This window comes from Coptis chinensis, chromosome 5, assembly GCF_015680905.1.
Source record: "Coptis chinensis isolate HL-2020 chromosome 5, ASM1568090v1, whole genome shotgun sequence".
In the NCBI taxonomy this organism is placed as follows: Eukaryota; Viridiplantae; Streptophyta; class Magnoliopsida; order Ranunculales; family Ranunculaceae; genus Coptis; species Coptis chinensis.
In genome coordinates this window covers 57,819,049-57,840,515 of record NC_141460.1, presented here as the reverse complement: position 1 = coordinate 57,840,515, position 21,467 = coordinate 57,819,049, and the positions used below count along the sequence as shown (strand labels likewise).

The window sequence follows — 21,467 nt, the reverse complement described above, 5'->3', positions numbered from 1 at the left end:
TCTAGGATTCATAAGAAGAAATGTGCATACTCTTTTATTGTCGATCTTTGGCTGGTCATCTGGCATCCACTTGGAGACAAGGACTTCAGATCATTTACTTTGTTTTGAACATTGAATATCAAATCCTTCAGTCTTAATTTCACCCACAACCTATTCAAGTAAAAGTAGTATATGTATAATTATTTAATAAGGAACCAAAATGCAAAAACAAGAAAAGATATAACACTTACCTACGAAAACAAATTCCAAATTAGGTTACTATACCAAAACAGGACATACCTAACGGTCATAAACCGTTACTAAAAATATTTGTAACGGTTTTTTTGCGTAACAGTTTTGGCGTTTCAAATTCGTTATTAATATTCGTAACGGTTTAAAACCATTACATAATTATTTATTGTAACGGTTTTTTCCGTAACTAAAAATATTTGCTAACGGTTTTATTTGCTCAATTGTATCACTCTTCAGTAACGGTTTTATAAAGTTAGTAACGCTTTTTTGTATTACTCTTTTCTAACATCGGTAACGATTTTATAAAATTAGTTGTGCTTTTTTGTGTAACTCTTTTCTAACATCAGTAACGGTTTTATAAAGTTAGTAACGCTTTTTTGTGTTACTGATTTATAGAATTTGTAACGGTTAATTTTCTTTTGGTAACGGTTTTGTTGCTTCGTAAGTGTTACTCATTGCAAAGCTTAGTTACAGTTTTCCATCGTTACAAAACTATTTCATATGTAAAAAAAATAATTTTCCCCAAAACCACCATTTTTAGGAGACTACTAAACATGTATAAAGATGCCCCCACTTATTGGGTATTCTACAATCGTCCATAACATAAACAATAGATCTCACAAGTACATCCAATCACATAATCTTTTATTAAAATAACATCACCAAAACATCTTTCATAAATAGGACTTGCCAAGAATGAAATACACATTGTTTTCCAAATCAATGAGACTTGTCCCTAACTCAAACTCTCGCGTCATTTGTATAAAACTAGCACCTTCAGTAGTTGCAAGCATCAGAGGATGACTTTGGGATGGTATCATCAGAAAAGTCCCTTTCATCCTATACACCAATAGAAATAAACAAAAAGGAGTCAGGCAATAGAAAACAAATATGTATAGATATATACTTATATCCTATTCTTAAGTAGTAGCTCCTTATACTCAAACTATGGAATTCATAAAAGAGAGTATGGTAGCAGACTAGTAGCAATAGAAGCATAGTATAGACATGAAAGTTTATGTAACGCCCCAAAACCCCTATAACATTGTCAAACACCTTGAGGAAAGACATAAATTTTTTGGCAAAGTCTCCTCTGTATTTTCAACATTTCATATATATAAATCATGTCATAACCTAAAAATCAAATAATATATTGATTCGTAGAACAAACTACTTAACCATCTCAACCAATGCCAATTAAGTCAAATAACCAATCCTCGAATAAAAAAGACACTATAAATTATATACCAAAATTAAAATAAAAACAACATATACATCACTTCCACTTATATCAGTGTTATACACCTCTATTAGTTCCAACTTGAGATACCACACTTCGAATATATATACACCATACATTCACACTACTCACATGTAAGAACCCATCTTCCAAAACAAAACTCATGAATATTCCAACATCCGCATACAATTGTCACATATGAAATGAAAGAAAACCACACAAGAACCTTACCTTTCATTAACTGCTAGGTCTCCTGTTGCTGCTCTCCATCTACGTTCCAACACAGAACGCTAAAGCTAGTTCCTCACTCGGAGACATTTTAGTTCCTTATTCCCCTAACAAAATAACTAAAGTAACATATACGCGATTATATAAAATAACTACATTTAACTTTACTTTTACCTTTAACCGAGTTAGTTTCACATCTGCTTTATGTACCTTAATAGAAACTGAAGGTGTTTTTCCCAAACGGGTATCCCATATGGCAAACGTACCATCCACAGAACATGACGCAAAAACATTAGCTTCGGTAGGGCTCCACTGCATGAAGGAATTTAGACAACCTTTAGAACGGAATAGACTTCAAATTGAGGGCTTACCGCATTAAAACACCCACAAAAAAAATGAAAAAGTTTTGTTAATCAAGTTAGAGTGTACCTGGAGATCCTCAACACTTTCGGCATGCCCAACAAAAGGAGTAGATTCTACTTTCCATGTTCCACTAGACAAATGCTCCCGCAAATGAATAGCCTTCTTGCAATCCCCTTAAGACATGAAAAAATAAGAAAGAAAATAATAGCAGTGTTAGTTTTGAGTAGATTGTTTTGCGGCAATGTAATTCAAATACATCACCAAACAGAGATATATCACTTCAAATATACAATGAGACCCTTGAGTAGATCTATTCTTGGACCAAAGTGAATAAAAGAAAAAGATACATACTTGTCAGAACCAGCATACAACACAAAAAACCAGTCCAATCAACACAAAAATTCAGAACCAACACATTCACTTGATCAAAGACAAAGATCGAACCATACTTGCCATGCTCAATAAAAATCCACAAAATAACTACACCAAAAGAAATGACACTGTCATGCTAGCCTATTCATGATTATGCAAGTACAAGGGCAATCTAAAGCTGAAAAGAAAAATACATGAGAGAATGGTGGAAACATAATATATTAAAATTACCAGTTCCATGAGATAACATTCACATCTGTTTTATGTGCCTTAATAGAAACTGAAGGTATTTTTCCCAAACGGGTATCCCATATGGCAAACGTACCATCCATAGAACATGACGCAAAAACATCAGCTTCGGTAAGGCTCCAATGCATGAAGGAATTTAGACAACTTTTAGAATGGAATAGACTTCAAATTGAGGACTTACTGCATTAAAACACCCACACACAAAAACGAAGAAGTTTTGTTAATCAAGTTAGAGTGTACCTTGAGATCCTCAACACTTTCGGCATGCCCAACAAAAGGAGTAGATTCTACTTTCCATGTTCCACTAGACAAAGGCTCCTACAAATGAATAGCCTTCTTGCAATCCCCTTAAGGCATGAAAAAATAAGAAAGAAAATAGTAGCAGTGTTAGTTCTGAGTACATTGTTTTGCGGCAGCGTAATTCAAATACATCACCAAACAGAGATATATCACTTCAAATATACAACGAGACCCTTGAATAGATCTATTCAAATATACAACTGCCAGGCTCTTAGCTATTTCAATTTTGTCACTCCCTATGATTAAATTACATAATTTCCACACTACAAATAAAAATTAAAAAGCAAATTAGAGTACATGTACTAGTGCACAACTTTAAATAGATTTCATCGGAGAGGCCCATGCTTGACTTGTCTTGTAGAGAATGTCGTAGTGCACCTAACAAACAATAAGAGGACAAGACATCAGACATCATTATTAAGTTTTGAAGATCAGAGTATGCAAGTCACACGTAAGAAGGTGGGATATTAGTGAGTAAAAAAGCAGCAAAAGAAAGGAACAGAGTTCACAATCTAGTTATATGGTAAGACTTTTTCATCTATTACAAATATGAAGCACATACATACATTAGGAAAACTAATTGTTATACAATTTATAACACTTTAAAATTTTGACCGAATATATTGTTATAACTTGACTTTTACTGATAAAGAATAAAATAAAATTATATTGACACATACTAAGAAGTAAGAACCACATGCTCTATGGCATATACATTTAACATGGTTTGCAAGCCCCAATATGAGCTGCAAATAATATCAAAAAAGCAATTGAATTGTTCTATCCAGCGCAAAATCCATTAAACTTGTAATCACGATATATAGTAAATCCCTCAAAAAACACACTTTACTCTCTTTGAGAGAAAAGAAATTCCAGTATATACTTTGTCAATATAGCACTCATTCTTCATGTAAGAGGAAGAGCAAACACCTCAATGATCCTCATTTTTCACCAAAGAACATTGCAGCAACAACATCACTGATTTGACAAATTAAGGTGATTATAGAACATGTTGAGTTGGTACACTCCTACAAAAAAAAGTACTAATATCTTCTAGCATGAACTTTATGTACAATAATCATCAATAAACATTTCTAGATGTACAAAGGCCTAACTCAAGAGAACTTGTAAACCAAGCTGGTATTACGAACTAGGTTAATATTAGTAGTTACGATTATAGTATAAAAACTCACTAGAAAATTGTTTCAAGCTGTTCTCGGAGGCTCCCTGAACTCGATCACCATTTTGTCCATGTTCCAGGATCCATACAAATGTTCCTACAAAAGAGAAAAATGCACTAGTGACGCACCACAACTGTGGTGTAAATGCCTGAATTAAAGACCAACCACCTGAATTCAACCTTTTAAACGGAACTACGTACTACAAGAAGTCCATAATCAGTATAAGGCTAAGTGAGATCCACAATCCGTGCACGATTTTGTGACGATAGAAATGTTTCCCACTACAGTGTCAAATACTCAAATGTCTATAACAATCAAGAAACAGAGAACTAGTAACAGAAAATAAAAATAAAAATAGAAAAATTCGCATATTAGTATAGTAACAAACAAACAAAGAAGTTAATTTACTGAAAAAATCAAAATTCGCTAGATTTAAACGGCATTAGTGAGAGAGCATGAGTGAAGACTGAAGAATAATCTATAAGCGATGAACAATCCACAAACCAAGAAACTAAAATCATGAACTCCAACACCCACATATAGAACACAAGATATCAAAATAAAATTTGATTTTTTCCATTGAAGAATACAAGATATCAAAATAAAAATCATACCTTTGTGGATTAAACTGGAGCACCGAAATTAATTTCCATTGAAGATTCATTTAAAAAAATAGGAATGTCAGAGCAGTTAGTCCGCATGTCCGGCAGATACCTTGACCGACTCTGATAAGAACCGTCTCATGGTATCACTTTGGCTCCGTTAGCATGTACTGCGGCAAGTGAATTAAACACCCAACAGTGTTAAAAAAGAAGCAAAAAAGTATAAATTAGAAAAAAAAAATTATCAAACCATAGAAGAAGAAGAAGAAGAAGAAGAAAGCGAATGAAGGGAAAACTACCGGACGCCAGTGGTGCGGTGGTGGCAGAAATGTTGATTAGGTTGAGCAAGAGAGAGGCGGTGGAAAACAAATAAGAGAAAAGAGTTTTTTTCCCTCTCACCCAAAATCCTAATTTTGCTTTTTTTTTTTTTTTTTTTTTCATTTATCTTATCGTTAACCTTTACGGTTTCTAGTTAAAACAAAACTTTTAAAATACGTTACAAATTAATTCCCAAAACCGGGGAAATTAACGTAACACTTTATTTACAATTTTATCGGCAAAAAAACGTTGGGAATGTAATTGCACCTAGAAAATGTTAAGAACCAAAAAAAGTGAGCGTTACTAATATCATGTTTTGGTTAACTAAAAACCGTCGGATAGTTCTGTTGTTATGAACCGTCGGTTAGACCAGCTGTCACCAACCGTCGGATATGCCAGCTGCTAGCCGTCGGGTAGTTTGCTACTAGACAATTTTTATCCCTCGGGTATTAGTTCTTTATTTTAAAAAATATATTTCTTATAATAATTGTTTAAGGTATCCCAACATTAATTACATTCTGAGTAATCAACATTACTTTATAAGTAATCAAATTATTCCACTCATCCATAGTAAAACGTAATAAAAAACAACAAAATGTTCTATGCTCGTGTGCCAACCAAGTACAACTTATATTTCACAAGATCTTGACACCCACAAACTTGGGTTCCAAAAATTCCAGTCATTAAAAAATAGTGTATATATTCAAAAATTCCAGTCATTAAAAAACAGTGTATATATGCTAGACACTAAGTGGTACCCAGTGAAGAAAAGCAATGAGCAAGATCCTCTTTATTCATCTTTTGTTATTCTTGATATCCAATCTAGTGTCTAGCATGAATTCAATCTGCAGGGAGTCAAGGACTACCAAATAAATCACAACCAAAAGGCATGCTAAACAGGTATCTAGGATTCATAAGAAGAAATGTCACACCCCGAATTTCGACAGAATTCGGAAAAACATTATTTGTTCCCGACTCTTCGATCTCCGAGGTGTGACGCATTCTCCCCTTCCAAAAACCCATAAACAGTTTAAATATGCGGATAATTAAAAACCAATAAAAATTTTAACTTAAACAAAAGTCATCTTCATTACAAAAATTAACAAATGAAAAATGCAAATAAATTTATCTCAACTGAAAATCTATATCACCTCAAAAGAAAACAAATCCTATCTTGAAATGCAACGCTAACGCAAACCACAAGCAGCAACCAATCTTCTTCACCACTAAACCTGTCAAGACTTATCAACTATTTTCATTTAATGAACACACCCGATAAGCAAACATGCAAATCGGGTCAGCATTATAAAAATGCTGGTGTGAGTAGCTCTGAAATACAACATATGCTTATACCAAAATATACACAAACCATACGGCAGTTAGTTCCTCCACCGAGGCGCCTTAACTTTCAACGATTAATACAACATCCTTAAGTACAATAATTAAGGCAGGTAGTTTCTCCACTAAGGCGCCTTAACTTCCAACAACTAATATAACATACCATACGCATAATAAAAATGCATTTAGTTCCTCCACGAGGCGCTTTAGGTTCTAATTAAACTACTAACCAGCCAAACATATACAATCATCTATCTAAAGATATATCATTAACCAACATATTACCATAATTATCTTAATTAAGGCTTTCTTTGTGTGTCCCTAAAATTCACGTCGTATCTATGTCTTACCTAGTTTCCCTGGCTACCACAATCGCTACCCAACGCCGAACATGTACATCCACATGCCTCCCCTTACATAATGTACCACTCCGTGCGTAACTACCATGAGCGGGATGCCGCACACCAGGTAACCCTCACACGGAAGCCATTATGTAAGTACTGCCACTATTCGGCATAAAATATCGCGCGATTCGTTCCAATATTTGCGAACGGAATAATCAAGCCACTATTCGGCTACGATGCCCAACACATGGGTCAATCAACATCTCATATATATACACCCTACACAAGGGTCAATCATATCACATAATCCCACACAGGGCAAATCACATGAGTTGTGGTAGTCAGGTTCTAGGATTTTCGTTACGTAATTTATTCAGGTGTCATACATTTATGACTCATAATCATTTCACTATATCACGTGCATGTCAAATACATTATTGCACTAAGCCACAATATTTAGAAATATCTCAATTATATCTTATAACCACTTTCATTCTTTCACGTGCCAATATATTATTGCACTAAGCCATAATCCCGTGGGAAAATATCCACACATACTATACTATCTCATAGTAGCATCTCACATATAAAATAATAGAGTGTTTATACATTTATTTCTCCAAAACTATTGCATTTAATATATATATCCCAACATATTATATAATGTCACAATATCAACGTCAAATCTTAATTAGATAATGACCACCAAATTTATACAAGCCTCCACAGCATTTTAGCATTTGATTTGTCCATACAATTTACAACATAAAATGTAGCACAATTAAACATTCCACAATCCACAATCAAAGCCCAATATATATATATATGTTTTACACATTACTCACATCAAATCTTAATTAGATAATGACAAACAAAGTTATACAATGTTCGACAATCTTTTATTACTATATTTGTCCATATTCTTAAATATGTGAAAAACTAGAAAAAGTCAACATTCTACGGTTAACGGTCAAAGTCAAAACGTCATGGTCAAAGTCAAAGTCAACACGTCATGGTTGAAGTCAAACTGTCATTGTCAAAGTCAAACTGTCGTCTCCATGTTCGACAGGTTCAGGGTCATAGCCATGGTTCATGACTAAGGGCAATGTGCATGGCTCATGGGCTCATGACCAAGGTAATGGTTCGGACCCAACTGGCCAAGCCCAAACCTTAGAACCCGAAAGTCTAAAACCAACTTATTTATTCCACCTGACCCAATTGGGGACATAAGGACCAACCCACATAAATTAGAAACCGGCCCAAAGAAAACTAATTGGAAAAGGCCCAAACAAAACAAATGAAACTGGCCTATAGAACTTAATCTGGAACTGGCCCAAACAAAACTTAATTAAATTGGTCCAAAACACAAATGGGGTTCGGCCTAAAAACCAATATCAAAACCGGGCCCAAACAAAATAACTAAGGCCCAAAAACTAAAACAAAAAGAACTGGCCCAAGTAGTTAATTGGTTCGGCCCAAGGCCCAACCACAGCTACAGTGTCATCTCCTTCACCAATTCTCTCCAGCAGCAGCCACCAAATCGCACCGCCACAAGTTCCAATTGCCTACCCATTCCAACCAAGCGGTTGGACTCCTAAAGAAAAACCCCACAACATTAACAAAATCGAAACCCTCAAATTCTTGAATCCAAACCCTTCATCCAATCTAGATCTCAAAATTCATGCCGCCATTAACGCCATTTCCAAGCTTTTCCCAAGCTTTAATAGCACCCATTAACAGCACCCATCCCAACAGTCCGACCACCAATTCAAACAACAAAACAAACAACAATAACAGTCCACACATAAAGGTTTATTGGCGAGTTCTTAGTGCCGCCATTAAAAACCTCCAGAGTTCGAACAGTTTCAACAAATCAACCTCCAGAGTTTTAGAAATGCTACCATTTAACAAGTTTAAACCATAGCAAAGAGTCCGAACAAAAACAGGCAGGACGATTTTTGGGCTCGCGCCGCCGCCATTGATGCTCTGTTGAGCTTCAACAGTCCAAATTAAAATCGACTTTACTACTAAAGAAAACATAACAATTATGGACGAGAAAGAACAGGAAAAATCCCAGGAAACATCATACCCTCGAAAAACTGTTATACTCCCGTAAAAATGTTATCTCAGTATAAACTGTATATGCGATAGGCGATAGGCGAAAAAAAAAAAAAAAAAAAAAAAAAAAAAAAAAAAAAAAAAAAAAACTAAAATACTCACAATAACAGTTTCTATGGACAGTAAATTCATAAATTTTAAACAGATGAAAATCATAGTTCTAGTAGTGGTGAGAGTGAACTCTACTCACTCAGATTAACATTTCGATTTAATCCCTCCTAATCCGAAATCGCTAGGCTTCCAACGCTCTAGCCAACGAGCTTTTATCTCTGCCTCCATTTTTATTATTTTTTTTATTCTCCAAGAACCATATTCTCTAGAACAATGTGATTATATACTTGGGTCTGAAACCCAAGCCCAACACAGACTCGGGCCCAGAAATCAGACCCGCGTATCCCAAATCCAATCCAGCCGATTTTTAAATAAATAATTTAATTAATTAATAAATAGAAAATTACGTATTTTAAATACGGGCGTTACAAGAAATGTGCATACTCTTTTATTGTCGATCTTTGGTTGGTCATCTGGCATCCACTTGGAGACAAGAACTTCAGATCATTTACTTTGTTTTGAACACTGAATATCAAATCCTTCAGTCTTAATTTCACCCACAACCTATTCAAGTAAAAGTAGTATATGTATAATTATTTAATAAGGAACCAAAATGCAAAAACAAGAAAAGATATAACACTTACCTACGAAAACAAATTCCAAATTAGGTATTACTACTGATGGTGTAAGAATGACCCATAACGAATTGCCGTTGCTCTTGATTGTCAACCTTGAAAAACCTGATATTCAAACACGGCTACATGACAAAATATCTCTAGTACCGTGCGTGAGAAGATGAATAGTCCACAAGGGGAGATGGACTCAGGTGTGAGACTGGGTTCCCAATATGAACATCAGTGATTCCATACAATCAATTAACTAGAATTTCCGACTAAAAAATAAAAACACATCTTATATCGATAACATATCAACATAAAGTGTAAATTATTTGATAGGTCACACTACTAAGGAGTGAAAAGTTAAACCCCTAGAATACTAAGATTGACTAAGTCCTTCTACATTGGCCCACTCTATGTACACTGGGTTGTCTTTGACCAAATGTAACCTTTTAATATTCAACCCCTTTTGACTAAGTCCAAAAGGCAAATGACAAAAAGGCAATGAAAAGTTAGTGAACTTAAACCGCTAACAACCAATATTCATTTACAACCAAATTTTCAAAAAGCGAAAAACTATTTATTTAATCCATGTAGCAAGGATACTTTACTATCGGGGCACATTTCAATATAAGTTTGTCACTACAAGTGTAAGCTATGTGCACACCTTAAGCAAAAAAAAAGTAAGCTATGTGCATTCTTCAATAGTACTTGTGTACCATGTTGATGTAAGTACATATGACCAACCCATGTTGCACAATTGAAATTGATGTTATAAAGAATTCACTAAAATTATTAAGTTAAATTGGTTGAATTGCAATAGTGTAATACCACTTACTAGATCAGAAAGAGGCTTAGGTTACCCTAAAGGAAAAGTAGAAACTGAATCATGCAGACTTTCTTTATTTATAAAGAAAAACAAATTGTAAAAAAAGACAAAGGAAGTTGGTCAAGTAATGTGGCACCTATCAGTCAGAAAAACTAAGTGAATTTGAAGCTTGAATACCTTCTCCAGTGTACTGACAAGAGAAACACCAACTCCACTGGTGCGCTCCATCTTCAGGTACTATCCCAAGTCTTCAAAAATGGTCATTTTCTGTTTCAAATGGTACTATCTTATGAGTAGAGTTACACTATTTATCTCATTAGACTTCATTTCTTCATGTCTAACCCAAAACAAATACTAGTTTCACCCAAATTATGCATCTGCATCAACCTAGTGACACTCCTCCACAGACAGTGATACAACCCCGTTAAGCGGGTTGGCCAATAGTTATAAGAAGTGAAAACCTATTCAACATTTGATGTTTAAGACAAAATATTGATATATTTCACATATATAACCTATAATAATCCACCGACTCGTTGACCAAAATACTGAAAACAAATGAGCATGTAATAAAATGAGCACAACATTAGAGTTTGGAGGAGCTGTACATACATTATTAGAAGTGGGGGTCCTCAATACCCGATTCCCAGGCCGCAACATTTTAGCAATCTGAGAAGCAGCAGTTCTGCGCTTGATCTTAGCCTTCTTGTTGCGCATAATGGTTCTCGTTGTAAGATACATCTATTGTCAACCATAAACAGATGGTCGTCTCCGAAGCCTGCCGCTAGTTCGCACATGCCTACTCCCATACCTATCAGAACGTTTTGAATCCATGCAGACTATCGATCAAACATAAAAAAAATCCAAACTTTTTCATAATTTTATAATATTAATCACGAAATAAAATATGGGCTTTATGAATTTCGTGACCGTAAGGAAAAGAAACAATGTACAGTGTTAAATGCAATGGTTATAAGAAGTGGAACAGTGTGTATGATAGACATAAGCTAATGTAATTAAGGTAGTAAGATGAATACCTTGCGAGCAGACTTGATCGGCAAAGGCAACCTAATTCCATCTTCCCCATCTGTTTCAAATCCAATTCCCACAATTAAACCCAAAATATATAAAACAATATCAAAACATTAAACAAAAACACAACTCACCAGGCAAAATAAATCTCCTTTTCTCATCCAACAACAATAAAGAATCATCCTTTTCTCTCTTCCTCTTCCTACTATAAGGCACAACAACCCATCCTATAAAACCTTTACGCCATTATTCCCTCTCAACACACTCCTTGGCACATAACCATCCATCGCTTGTATGAACCTTCCTACTGTCCCAGCCATGTATGAACGAAGAGCACAGTCAATGTGAGCTACATGCCCACAAATATAGTTCTCGCCAACATTTTTTGAGCACCTTATAAAACTATAACCTCCTTAAGCCCAATCAATACTCCTAGAACAAAGAATACAACAACAATCACGACATAAACCATATTCGCTGCAGTAGATCTCTCAATCCATGGCTAGTAAAGAGTCGTTTCTTGCTTCTAGATCAGGGTTTCACATTCTATTCCGAGCCTTACAAGTCATACCAATATCTAATTCAGACCTAGAAAGCTCAGACACAACTTCTTTATATAAATCTGCATACTCGATATATAGAAATGATACCAATGGTTAAATCCAAATCACATACTTATATTAAAAGTTTAAAACACAAGTAGTTAAAGATAATGTGAAAATAGTTTACAAGTAAGAAAAGCTTTAAGAATCAATCAACTACTAAAGTTAACAATACTAGAGTAAACCCGGAGCAGAAGACTTCAGATGGTTAGGCATGAACTACTCAACGATTATACAAATTAAATCAAGCACTGATCTCATGCATAGTATGGCCTTAAAACTGGTAAAAACAAAAACAGGTAAAAAAAGGAACACCCAATCACCCACACTTACACAAAAATTAGAATAACTAGTTGAAACTCGGAAGCAGTGGCACCAAGGACAATCATAGGTTCAATTGTCTGCTCATGGGGTGTACTCACTTAAACATGGTTTTAAGTTGAGCCTGAACCAAAACGTCTACCCAGGGACAGGATAAATATTTGATATCATACATGCCAAACACTAGACACATAGTTGGTATGATTTGAATATGTTACGATAAAAGCATGAGAAGCATAAGCTCAAAGCAGACCTTTTCCCCAAGTGATATTTGGAAGGCACCTTCCAACTAAAAGAAGCAAAGAAGGCATCATTATCAGGATTTGGGAACTCTTTTTTAACAAACTCTTTAATTGACTACAAGCTCGCAAAAAACCATTTCCTCCCAATGAGAGACTTTTGAATACAATGTGGAGGATAAAGATGCCTATTTGCCATGAAACCAGAAGTGTTTTTTCTCCTTCCTACTCTCCATCCCCATACATCACTAGGATTAGGCCAATCAATGGAAACATATGGCAAACTTTCACCTGATGCATTATCTGGCACCGGCTTAAGAACAAAACCATTTTCTTTCAAACCAATCACAGAACCACTACTTCCATCAAGAATATCATGCCTGCGAGATTGGTCTTCCATTGATAGGACTTGTTACCTACAGAAGAAGCAGTTCATCTAGTTATTTAACAACTTCTTAACGAACGCAAATTGCCACTGCATTTCCAACTGCTTGAAATATAAGTACTACAGTCCTACATTATACAATCTCACATTACTAGTTTCCATAAGCAGTCAGTGGAAGCATATTGACAAGATTTACAAAAAAAACCAAATGCAAAAGGAAAAATTCAAAATTTAACTAAACCCCAGTTCATAAATAATCAAAATTTATTAGAAAATAATTAGATAACCCCAATTATTTACCCCAATTATTTACCCCAATTATTTACCTTGATGGGTTCAACCTCATGAAGTGTTACAAAACAACCTAAAAAATCACCGAAAGAAAAGATTATTAAATATGAAATCATAATTTGATTTTAACAACCGAAAAAACAAAGAGGTTTAGTCTTTGGTTGAGTGTGAGAGTGATGAATGAAAGAGTGAGTGTGGGAGTGAGGAGATTTGAGATTTGAGATTTGTAGGAGTGAGAGTGAGTGTATGTTACCTTCTTGGAGTGGCTATGAGAGAGGGATGAAGCGGGCGACAACAAAGCCGCAAGTGAGAGAGGGGAAATAGATTTTAGGTTTTATTTATTTGTTATTTTATTTTTCCAAACAAATTTAGAGGGGGGAGAGAAATTTATTTGCCGCCTGATAATTGTGAGAGATAAGCCGATGGCCAAAACTCGTAGAAAATTAACCGACAACTTGTAACCATTGCAAAATATTCAAACAACTGTCGGGAAATTATAATGTCTGTCGGAAATAACCAGTAACTAAGAATCGTCGAAATATTCGACGGTTAGTAACTCTCATAGGACCGTCGACCATATCTAAAACATGTGAAACACCATTGGAGTTAACCCGAGAGATGGCCAGAAAATACCCGATGGACAAAATATGTAGGAAACTTTCAATAGACAAAAACCGTCGGATATTCTTTATGGTGTCTGTCGGGTAAACTACATTTTTTGGTAGTGCTCATTGACGGGTGTATATGGAGTATAGGGAAAAGGGATGAGGTATCCCTGATGAATCAACCCTGGTTGAACATAAATCATAGGCCAATCACTATTAGTGAGCTAGTGCCTATGAGGCCTGAGTTACAAGATCTTAAAGTAAAGGACATTATGTTGGAGGATGGTAGTGGATGAGATACAAATAGGGTTGATCACCTATTCCCATCTATTATAAGCAATCTTGTTAAGCAAGTTCTTATCAGACCAAGTTATGGTGCTAAGGATAAACTAAGATGGATGGGTACTAGAAATGGTACCCTCACTGTTAAGTCTACATATCATAAGCTTCTGGGAAACCAAGAGATAGCACAGTCTTCTTCTTTTAACATAAGGACTGTTAAAGCTATCTGGAAAATCCCAATCACAGCCAGCATACAGATTTTTATCTGGAAACTATATATGGGAAGTCTTCCAACTGGGGATTTACTTAGTAGAAGAGGGATGAAGGGAGATTTCTCTTACCCTTTTTATGGGGCATAACAAGAAGATCCTGTACACCTGTGTTTTTCAATGTGAATGGGTTAAATCGATTTGGTTTGCATCTAATATTGGGGGCAGAGTAAAAGAGTTGGCTGACAATACTATAAGGGAGTGGTTGGACATGCTCATACAGTGGACCAAGGACCAAGATGAAGGAGTAGCAGAGAAAGGGATACTGGCAATGATCATCATGCAGGAGCTATGGGAGACTAGGAATAAAGTAAAGTTTGAAGGTAGAAACAAGAACAGAGAAAGTTTGATAAGGAGGACCTCAACTATGTGGACTAGGATCATCAAGGCTTTTGAAGGCGAACAGGGAGTTGGGAGTCAACAGTCCCAAAACAAGGACTCCATCCAAAATAATAAATGGCCCAGTGAAGAATTTTTTCCTAAAATAGAGTTGGGAACGATAGTAATAAGATTTGATACTGCTTTTTTCAGGGAAACTGGAGAAGCGGCAGCTAGAGCAATGGCGTGGGATAATGAAGGATGTCTTAAAGGGGCAGCTACTAGAAGATTCACATCAGTAGATGCAGAGGAAGCAGAAATGGTGGCTATAGAAGTAGCTGTGAAGCTAGTAAGGAGTACATGACACAACTCCTTTTTGTTCGAGGGTGATAGTAAATTAGCTATTCAAAATGTACTAAACTCTCTGGAGTCAAACTCATGTTGTTGGAGATTTGAATCTATTAAACTGATGGTAGATGATGTATGTAGGTCTTTTAGTTTTTGTAAGTTCCATTGAATTAGTAGGAGGTATAACACAGAAGCTCATGAACTGGCTAAATGGGCTGTTCAGGGTCAGGATGCCAACCTCCTGCCAAAACTCTTACTGGATTATAGTGTGGTTCCTCTTATGTTTTAATATATATATATATATATATATATGTGTGTGTGTGTGTGTGTGTGTTGTTAGCGGGGGAAAAAAAACAAACTCTTCTTCTTGGTAGGGATTATGCAGAAACGAAGAACCAACCGTAAATACTCTAATGAACACAAAAGATTTATGACATTTTTTGAATTTAAGAAACTCATTCCCACATTTAAAGTTTTGTAAAATTGTATCTAAAGTGAAAAACGACAACTCTATTAATCCTCCTATTCTGACACTGAGCAGTTCTACATGTGTGCAGTGCCGGGGAATATACAGAAGCAAGAAACCAACTGTGTATATTCCAACGCATGCAAAAAGATTTCGGACTTTTTATTTTTTTTAAATTATTTTTTTTTCGTAACAATTGGTTGGTGGAAAATTCATGGAGTTACCAAACCAACCAAAAAATGCCACGTGGCTTTTTGAGGGTGTAAATAACCAAGTTTTTCACTAATGAAGAACCCTTTTCTAAAACTTCTTACCTCATTATTATTATTAACAACTCTAACGAAATCAATGGTGTCTTTGTAATAAAGTTATCATGCAAAGGGCAATGTTTGGTATAGAAAGCGATTGAAACGTTATCCAAAACAGGGCTAAATATGCCAACTTCATGTTTACTCCCTTTCGTATATTTAACTCGTTGTATCTCTCCCTCTCTCCTCTCTCTTTCTCTTACTTCGTGTTGCTCTCTGTTCAACAAACAAACACAACCAGAGTCGTCTTTTTCTTCATAGTTCTAACGTTTTCAATTCTCTTAAACTTTACATTTTTGTTAAAAGTTCAACCATCGTATCTCTTGTTTCAACCTTGTTTCAACCAACGTATCTCTTGAAAAGCTGGTTGCAAACTCACCCATAGTTTACAAGCTTGTCAACTTCTGGTGGGCTTCTCTTAACTTTCCTTCTTGTGATCCTTGTTGTTTTTGTTTTCATCTTTCGGGTTAAAGATATCACAGCACGCACACTTACCTTTTTTTTTTTTTGCTTGGGTTGGTAAATCATAACGTTTCTTTTTTCTTCTTATTTATGTCACTTTTGTTCAACTTCTGTTGCAGTAACGCTGGGAATTGGTTTCAAGTTTAGTTATTAAAGCTTGGGTAACGTTTGATTATTCCTGTTTTAGGTGAGAGATCTTCTTGTTTATGTGTTTCGTTTGTTTTTTCATGATTTTGAGATCACCAAAAAGTCTTTATTGTTTTAACTTTATAATAAGCTTCTTGTTATACAATTAGATCTCATTCACTTTATTTGAATTAGAAATACATAAAAGGCTAAAAGGATGGAAGGATAACTTTAGATTGAATTATAACAAAGAATGTGTGAGAGGGAAGTTTCTTAGAAAATTAACATAGAAGGAAAAAATAAAAGAAAATGGATAATCATATAGCATGCCCTTTTTAGTAATTTCACAAAGATAGTTATCTATAAAGAAGTGTGGACGCCAAAAAATAAAAAGAATATTCATTAATTGAGAATCTACCAAAGTACCAAACTTTCCATATATAGCAAATTGAGATTTTTTTTATATAAAATAATTAAACGAAATCTAGGAGGATAGGGAGTTTTTTAAAATCTTTTTAGGAAACTTTTCTCATTACTATTTCGAAGTTTTTGATCTTGAACTTATCTTTTTTGTATGGAAGCTAATAATGGCAATCACAGTTCTCAGTTTACAAGTATAAGTTGGAAACAGCTATGTCTTAATAAACAATGTGTAGTAGGTTTTGAGTCAGATTCATCTCTTATGTATAAAGACAAAAACCACTGTCAGCTTGTCACATATCCATAAAATTTCCAATGCCTGTAAGTATATGCATATTACTTCCTTGCATTTTTTTTGTCCCTTTTCTTAGATATCATTCTTGGTGAGATTGATATGCTGTATTATATATGTACTGAACATCACTGCTATGATAGTGATAATTATTGGTGAGATTGATATGTTTTATTGCTATAGTGAATCTGTATATGCTTCTCAATAATCCTTTTTTATTCTTGGAATGCTATCGCGTTGGGAGAGTTGAGAGGTATCAGTAGTGATGACGGGTTGCTTTTAGGATATTCCCATCAGCTGTGCCCATGGTCGTTATGCCCAATCTTTTGGCCTTTTAGTGGCCACAATTTTTATTTATTTATTTATTATTGTTTCTATCTACTAGCTACTTCTGATTATGATGTTTAGGATCATATGACCAATGTGTGTATGTGTGTGTTTGTCACTTTTTTGTTTTTTCTTTTTAGTTAAAAGCCATTGAGATGAATCACAGTTACCACATATTGAACTTGATTAACTATTGGTATCAGACTAATTAATCCTATGTAACCATTTACACCTTCAAATTGATAATTATGTTAAGTGCTATTTTGTTTTATCGATAATTATCTTGAACACACTTTGAAGCTATTCTACTTTGACATGACATTTGTTTATCCAAGATTTGAGCTAATAATTTGCTTGCAAATTTATCTATATGTATGCAAACAGAGTGTTAGTTTATCACACTTATGTATTGAAATATCTTTAGTGTTTGGTTTTGTTTTGCTCATGTTCGTACATATGTCAACTGGAAGGTTCTTGGTAGATGTCAGTGTATTGATAAAGAACTTAAGCAATTACGGTTTTGATAGTTAATTTAACAGGCTCTAGTTTCCAATCTGTAGTTGTATGATTCGAAATGATGATGTCGAGATCGAGCACAAGCTTACTAGGTTTGGCTACGGGAGACCTTCTGGACTTCCCACAGACTCCTAGAAGTCTTCCTCGGTTGATGACAGTTCCCGGAATGATCACTGACTTAGATGGTGATCGTAGCAATAATGCGGATGTATGCCGCGAACGGATGATTATAGTTGCTAATATGCTCCCATTGCATGCTCATAAAGATGTGGAAAATGGTGGGTGGTGCTTTAGTTTGGATGAGGATTCACTTCGGTTACAGATGAAGGATGGTTTATCATCAGAAACAGATGTTATATATGTGGGTTCTCTACCAGTTGATATAGGTATCAGTGAGCAGGAAGAAGTCGCACAGAGACTTCTGGAGTATTTTAATTGTGTGCCTACATTTATAGCTCCAGACATCTACAAAAGATTTTACCATGGTTTCTGTAAGCAGCAGTTGTGGCCACTTTTTCATTACATGCTCCCCATATCTGCTGAACACGGTGATCGCTTTAATCGGTCACTTTGGCAGGCTTATGTTTCGGTAAATAAAATATTTGCTGATAAAGTTGTGGAGGTGATTAATCCTGAGGGTGATTCTGTCTGGATTCATGATTATCATCTTATGGTTCTCCCGACTTTCCTAAGGAAGCGATTCAATCGAATCAAGCTAGGATTTTTCCATCATAGCCCTTTTCCTTCATCAGAAATCTACAGGACTCTGCCAGTCAGAGAGGAAATTATCAAGGGACTGCTCAATTGTGATCTTATAGGATTTCATACATTTGATTATGCTCGGCATTTCTTGTCTTCCTGCAGTAGGTTGCTGGGTCTTGACTATGAATCTAAACGGGGATACATCGGTATTGACTACTTTGGTCGTACAGTGTACATTAAAATTCTTCCTGTGGGTGTTCATATGGGACGGCTTGAATCCATACTGAGTCTTCCCTCTACACTCAACAAAGCTAAAGAGATCAAAGAAAAGTTTAAGGGCAAACTTTTAGTTCTGGGTGTAGATGACATGGACATATTCAAGGGCATCAGTCTCAAGCTACTAGCACTGGAGCAGCTTTTCCAGCAGAACTGTGAATTTCAGGGCAAATTAGTCCTGGTTCAAATCATGAATCCTGCAAGGACTGTAGGAAAAGATGTTGAAGAAGCCAAAAGGGAGACACATTTAATTGCCAAAAGGATCAATAAGATTTATGGTTCTGCAGTTTATACCCCTGTGATATTGATTGACCAGCCTGTCCCTCTTTACGAGAAAATTGCATATTATTCTGTAGCAGATTGTTGCGTAGTAAATGCTGTAAGAGATGGGATGAACTTGGTACCATATAATTACATTGTCTGCAGACAAGGAAGCCCTGCACTGGATGAAGCTACGGGCATCAGTGCTGGGTCTTCTCGTGCAAGCATGCTTGTTGTTTCGGAGTTCATTGGTTGCTCACCGTCTCTGAGTGGTGCAATCAGAATTAACCCGTGGGACGTTGATGCTGTAGCCGATGCCATAAATCTGGCCATTAAAACTCCTGCTGCTGAAAAGCAATTGCGGCATGAGAAACACTATAAGTATGTTAGCTCCCACGATGTGGCTTACTGGGCTCGTAGCTTTGTGCAGGACTTGAAGAAAGCATGTAAAGATCACTACAATAAAAGGTGTTGGGGCATTGGTTTTGGTCTGGGTTTCAAAGTTGTTGCTCTTTCACCAAGTTTCAGGAGGTTGTCTAGCAATCACATAGTGTCTTCTTACGAGAGATGTTCTAGAAGGGCAATATTTCTGGATCACGATGGCACTATTGTTCCCGAAAGTTCTATTATTAAGACCCCCAGTCCTGAAGTGATCTCTATTCTGAGCACTCTCTGCAGCGATCCAAAGAACACAGTCTTTATTGTTAGTGGAAGGGGAAGGAATTCTCTAAGTGAGTGGTTTGCCCCTTGTGAGATGCTGGGATTAGCAGCTGAGCATGGATACTTCATAAGGTATTTGTTTGACCTTCTGTTTGTTTTTTTTTGTTTCAAATATATCGATAAATGAAGGTGTTTGACATATATATGTTTTTAAGGTGGGATAAGACTTCTGATTGGGAGCGCACTCCATTACTAGTCGATTTTGATTGGAGAAGAGTTGCTGAACCAGTCATGAAGCTATATACAGAAACAACTGATGGATCATACATAGAAGCTAAGGAGAGTGCACTGGTATGGCATCATCAAGATGCCGACCCTGATTTTGGGTCCTCTCAGGCCAAGGAATTGCTTGATCATCTTGAAAACGTACTTGCAAATGAGCCGGTGGTTGTTAAGAGAGGCCAAAATATTGTCGAAGTTAAGCCTCAGGTTGGAATGCTTCTTTGTTTCTTATTATGGTTATGTGATTTTCTTCGGCTTCTCGAGTATTTATAGCATAAGGTACTCATAAGTGTATTGGATTCACATGCAGGGACTTAGTAAAGGGCTTGCTGCTGAGAAGCTTCTCTCTACAATGGTTAGCAGTGGAAAGCCACCAGACTTTGTGATGTGCATTGGAGATGACAGATCTGATGAGGATATGTTTGAGCGCATACTGAGTTTTGTCTCTGGTTCATCTCTACCTGCAGTTCCAGAGATCTTTGCATGCACGGTTGGGCGAAAACCAAGCAAGGCTAAATACTACCTAGATGATACTGTTGATGTTGTGAAGATGCTTCAAGGTCTGGCTTCTGCTTCTGACTTGAAGCCAAAACATACTTCTGATATTCAGTTTTCCTTTGGAAATCTTACTGACATGGAAAAGGAGTACCCATTTGTGCTCTGAATAGGAAAAAAAAACAAGGTGGAATGTTGTGAATATGACTCAGATAGGATACTTTTGTTTTACATTTATACATAAAAGGGTTTTACTTTTTAATCCTTTTGTTGGTTACTTTTATGGAGAATTGACCGTTGACAAGAATAAGAACTTGAAACATTTTGGCTTTGGAGGTACTGGTTCTAACTGATAGTTTGATACAGCGTGGTTCTGTTGGCTTTTGCATTTTCTTAACACTACAACGAGTAAGGTGGATGCTGCGATGCAGATGAGAGGAGTTAACATTTTCTGAATATAGTGGAAGGTAGTACGAGTACAAGTAGGAAGCATTACCCTCATTTTAGAAAACCGGCCTTTTCAATGTTTGGATGTATTCTCTCGGATTCATGGGCATGGACACTGTATGGTTTGTCTCTCTTCCGTAAACCACATATTTACAACAAATATAGAGATCTTACAACAGATATCATCTACCTGACTGAAAACAGTGTTGCTATGATTGCACATCTCCTGTTCTTGTGTGTGCATGTGAATTTTTAGGCTGCATGATATGTAACTTATATTCTCCGACCTTGTACCAAAAGAGGTCTAAGGACTCTAGCATTTCATTTTCTGCAATTTTATTTTTTGCACTATGT

General features: G+C 35.9%; 1 protein-coding gene, 2 long non-coding RNA genes and 1 pseudogene across 4 annotated transcripts; 1 reads left to right on the top strand and 3 right to left on the bottom strand.

Annotated features, from left to right (window-relative positions):
• Nucleotides 1-10,550: 10,550 nt before the first annotated feature.
• LOC147498106 (uncharacterized) lies at nt 10,551-11,670 on the bottom strand. The gene is made up of 3 exons (XR_015194214.1): nt 11,419-11,670; nt 10,994-11,220; nt 10,551-10,609 (listed from the first exon to the last, which is right to left on the bottom strand). It is a non-coding gene; the product is annotated as an uncharacterized LOC147498106 (long non-coding RNA).
• A 12-nt stretch (nt 11,671-11,682) lies between these two features.
• On the bottom strand, nt 11,683-12,729 carry LOC147498105 (uncharacterized; annotated as a pseudogene).
• Nucleotides 12,730-12,742: 13 nt separating this feature from the next.
• LOC147498104 (uncharacterized) lies at nt 12,743-13,782 on the bottom strand. Its single transcript, XR_015194213.1, has 3 exons — nt 13,505-13,782; nt 13,287-13,324; nt 12,743-12,991 (listed from the first exon to the last, which is right to left on the bottom strand). It is a non-coding gene; the product is annotated as an uncharacterized LOC147498104 (long non-coding RNA).
• Nucleotides 13,783-16,007: 2,225 nt separating this feature from the next.
• Nucleotides 16,008-20,998, top strand: LOC147498103 (putative alpha,alpha-trehalose-phosphate synthase [UDP-forming] 9). Of its 2 annotated transcripts, XM_086560267.1 has the most exons (5): nt 16,008-16,254; nt 16,429-16,496; nt 18,035-20,021; nt 20,105-20,378; nt 20,482-20,998. In XM_086560267.1, the coding sequence occupies exons 3-5, from the start codon at nt 18,049-18,051 to the stop codon at nt 20,833-20,835; spliced, it is 2,601 nt and encodes an 866-aa protein (XP_086416393.1). In that variant the 5' UTR covers nt 16,008-16,254; nt 16,429-16,496; nt 18,035-18,048; the 3' UTR covers nt 20,836-20,998. The 2 variants fall into 2 exon arrangements, with proteins under 2 accessions (XP_086416393.1, XP_086416392.1); XM_086560266.1 differs by lacking the exons at nt 16,008-16,254; nt 16,429-16,496 and having other exon boundaries at nt 18,014-20,021.
• Nucleotides 20,999-21,467: the final 469 nt, after the last annotated feature.

Bases quoted from the DNA above. Each gene is read 5' to 3' on its own strand.
- LOC147498103 (XM_086560267.1), top strand. From the start codon at position 18,049: ATGATGATGTCGAGATCGAGCACAAGCTTACTAGGTTTGGCTACGGGA. The intron at 20,022-20,104 runs GTATTTGTTTGA...TATGTTTTTAAG, and splicing joins GAGCATGGATACTTCATAAG to GTGGGATAAGACTTCTGATT. The intron at 20,379-20,481 runs GTTGGAATGCTT...ATTCACATGCAG, and splicing joins TTGTCGAAGTTAAGCCTCAG to GGACTTAGTAAAGGGCTTGC.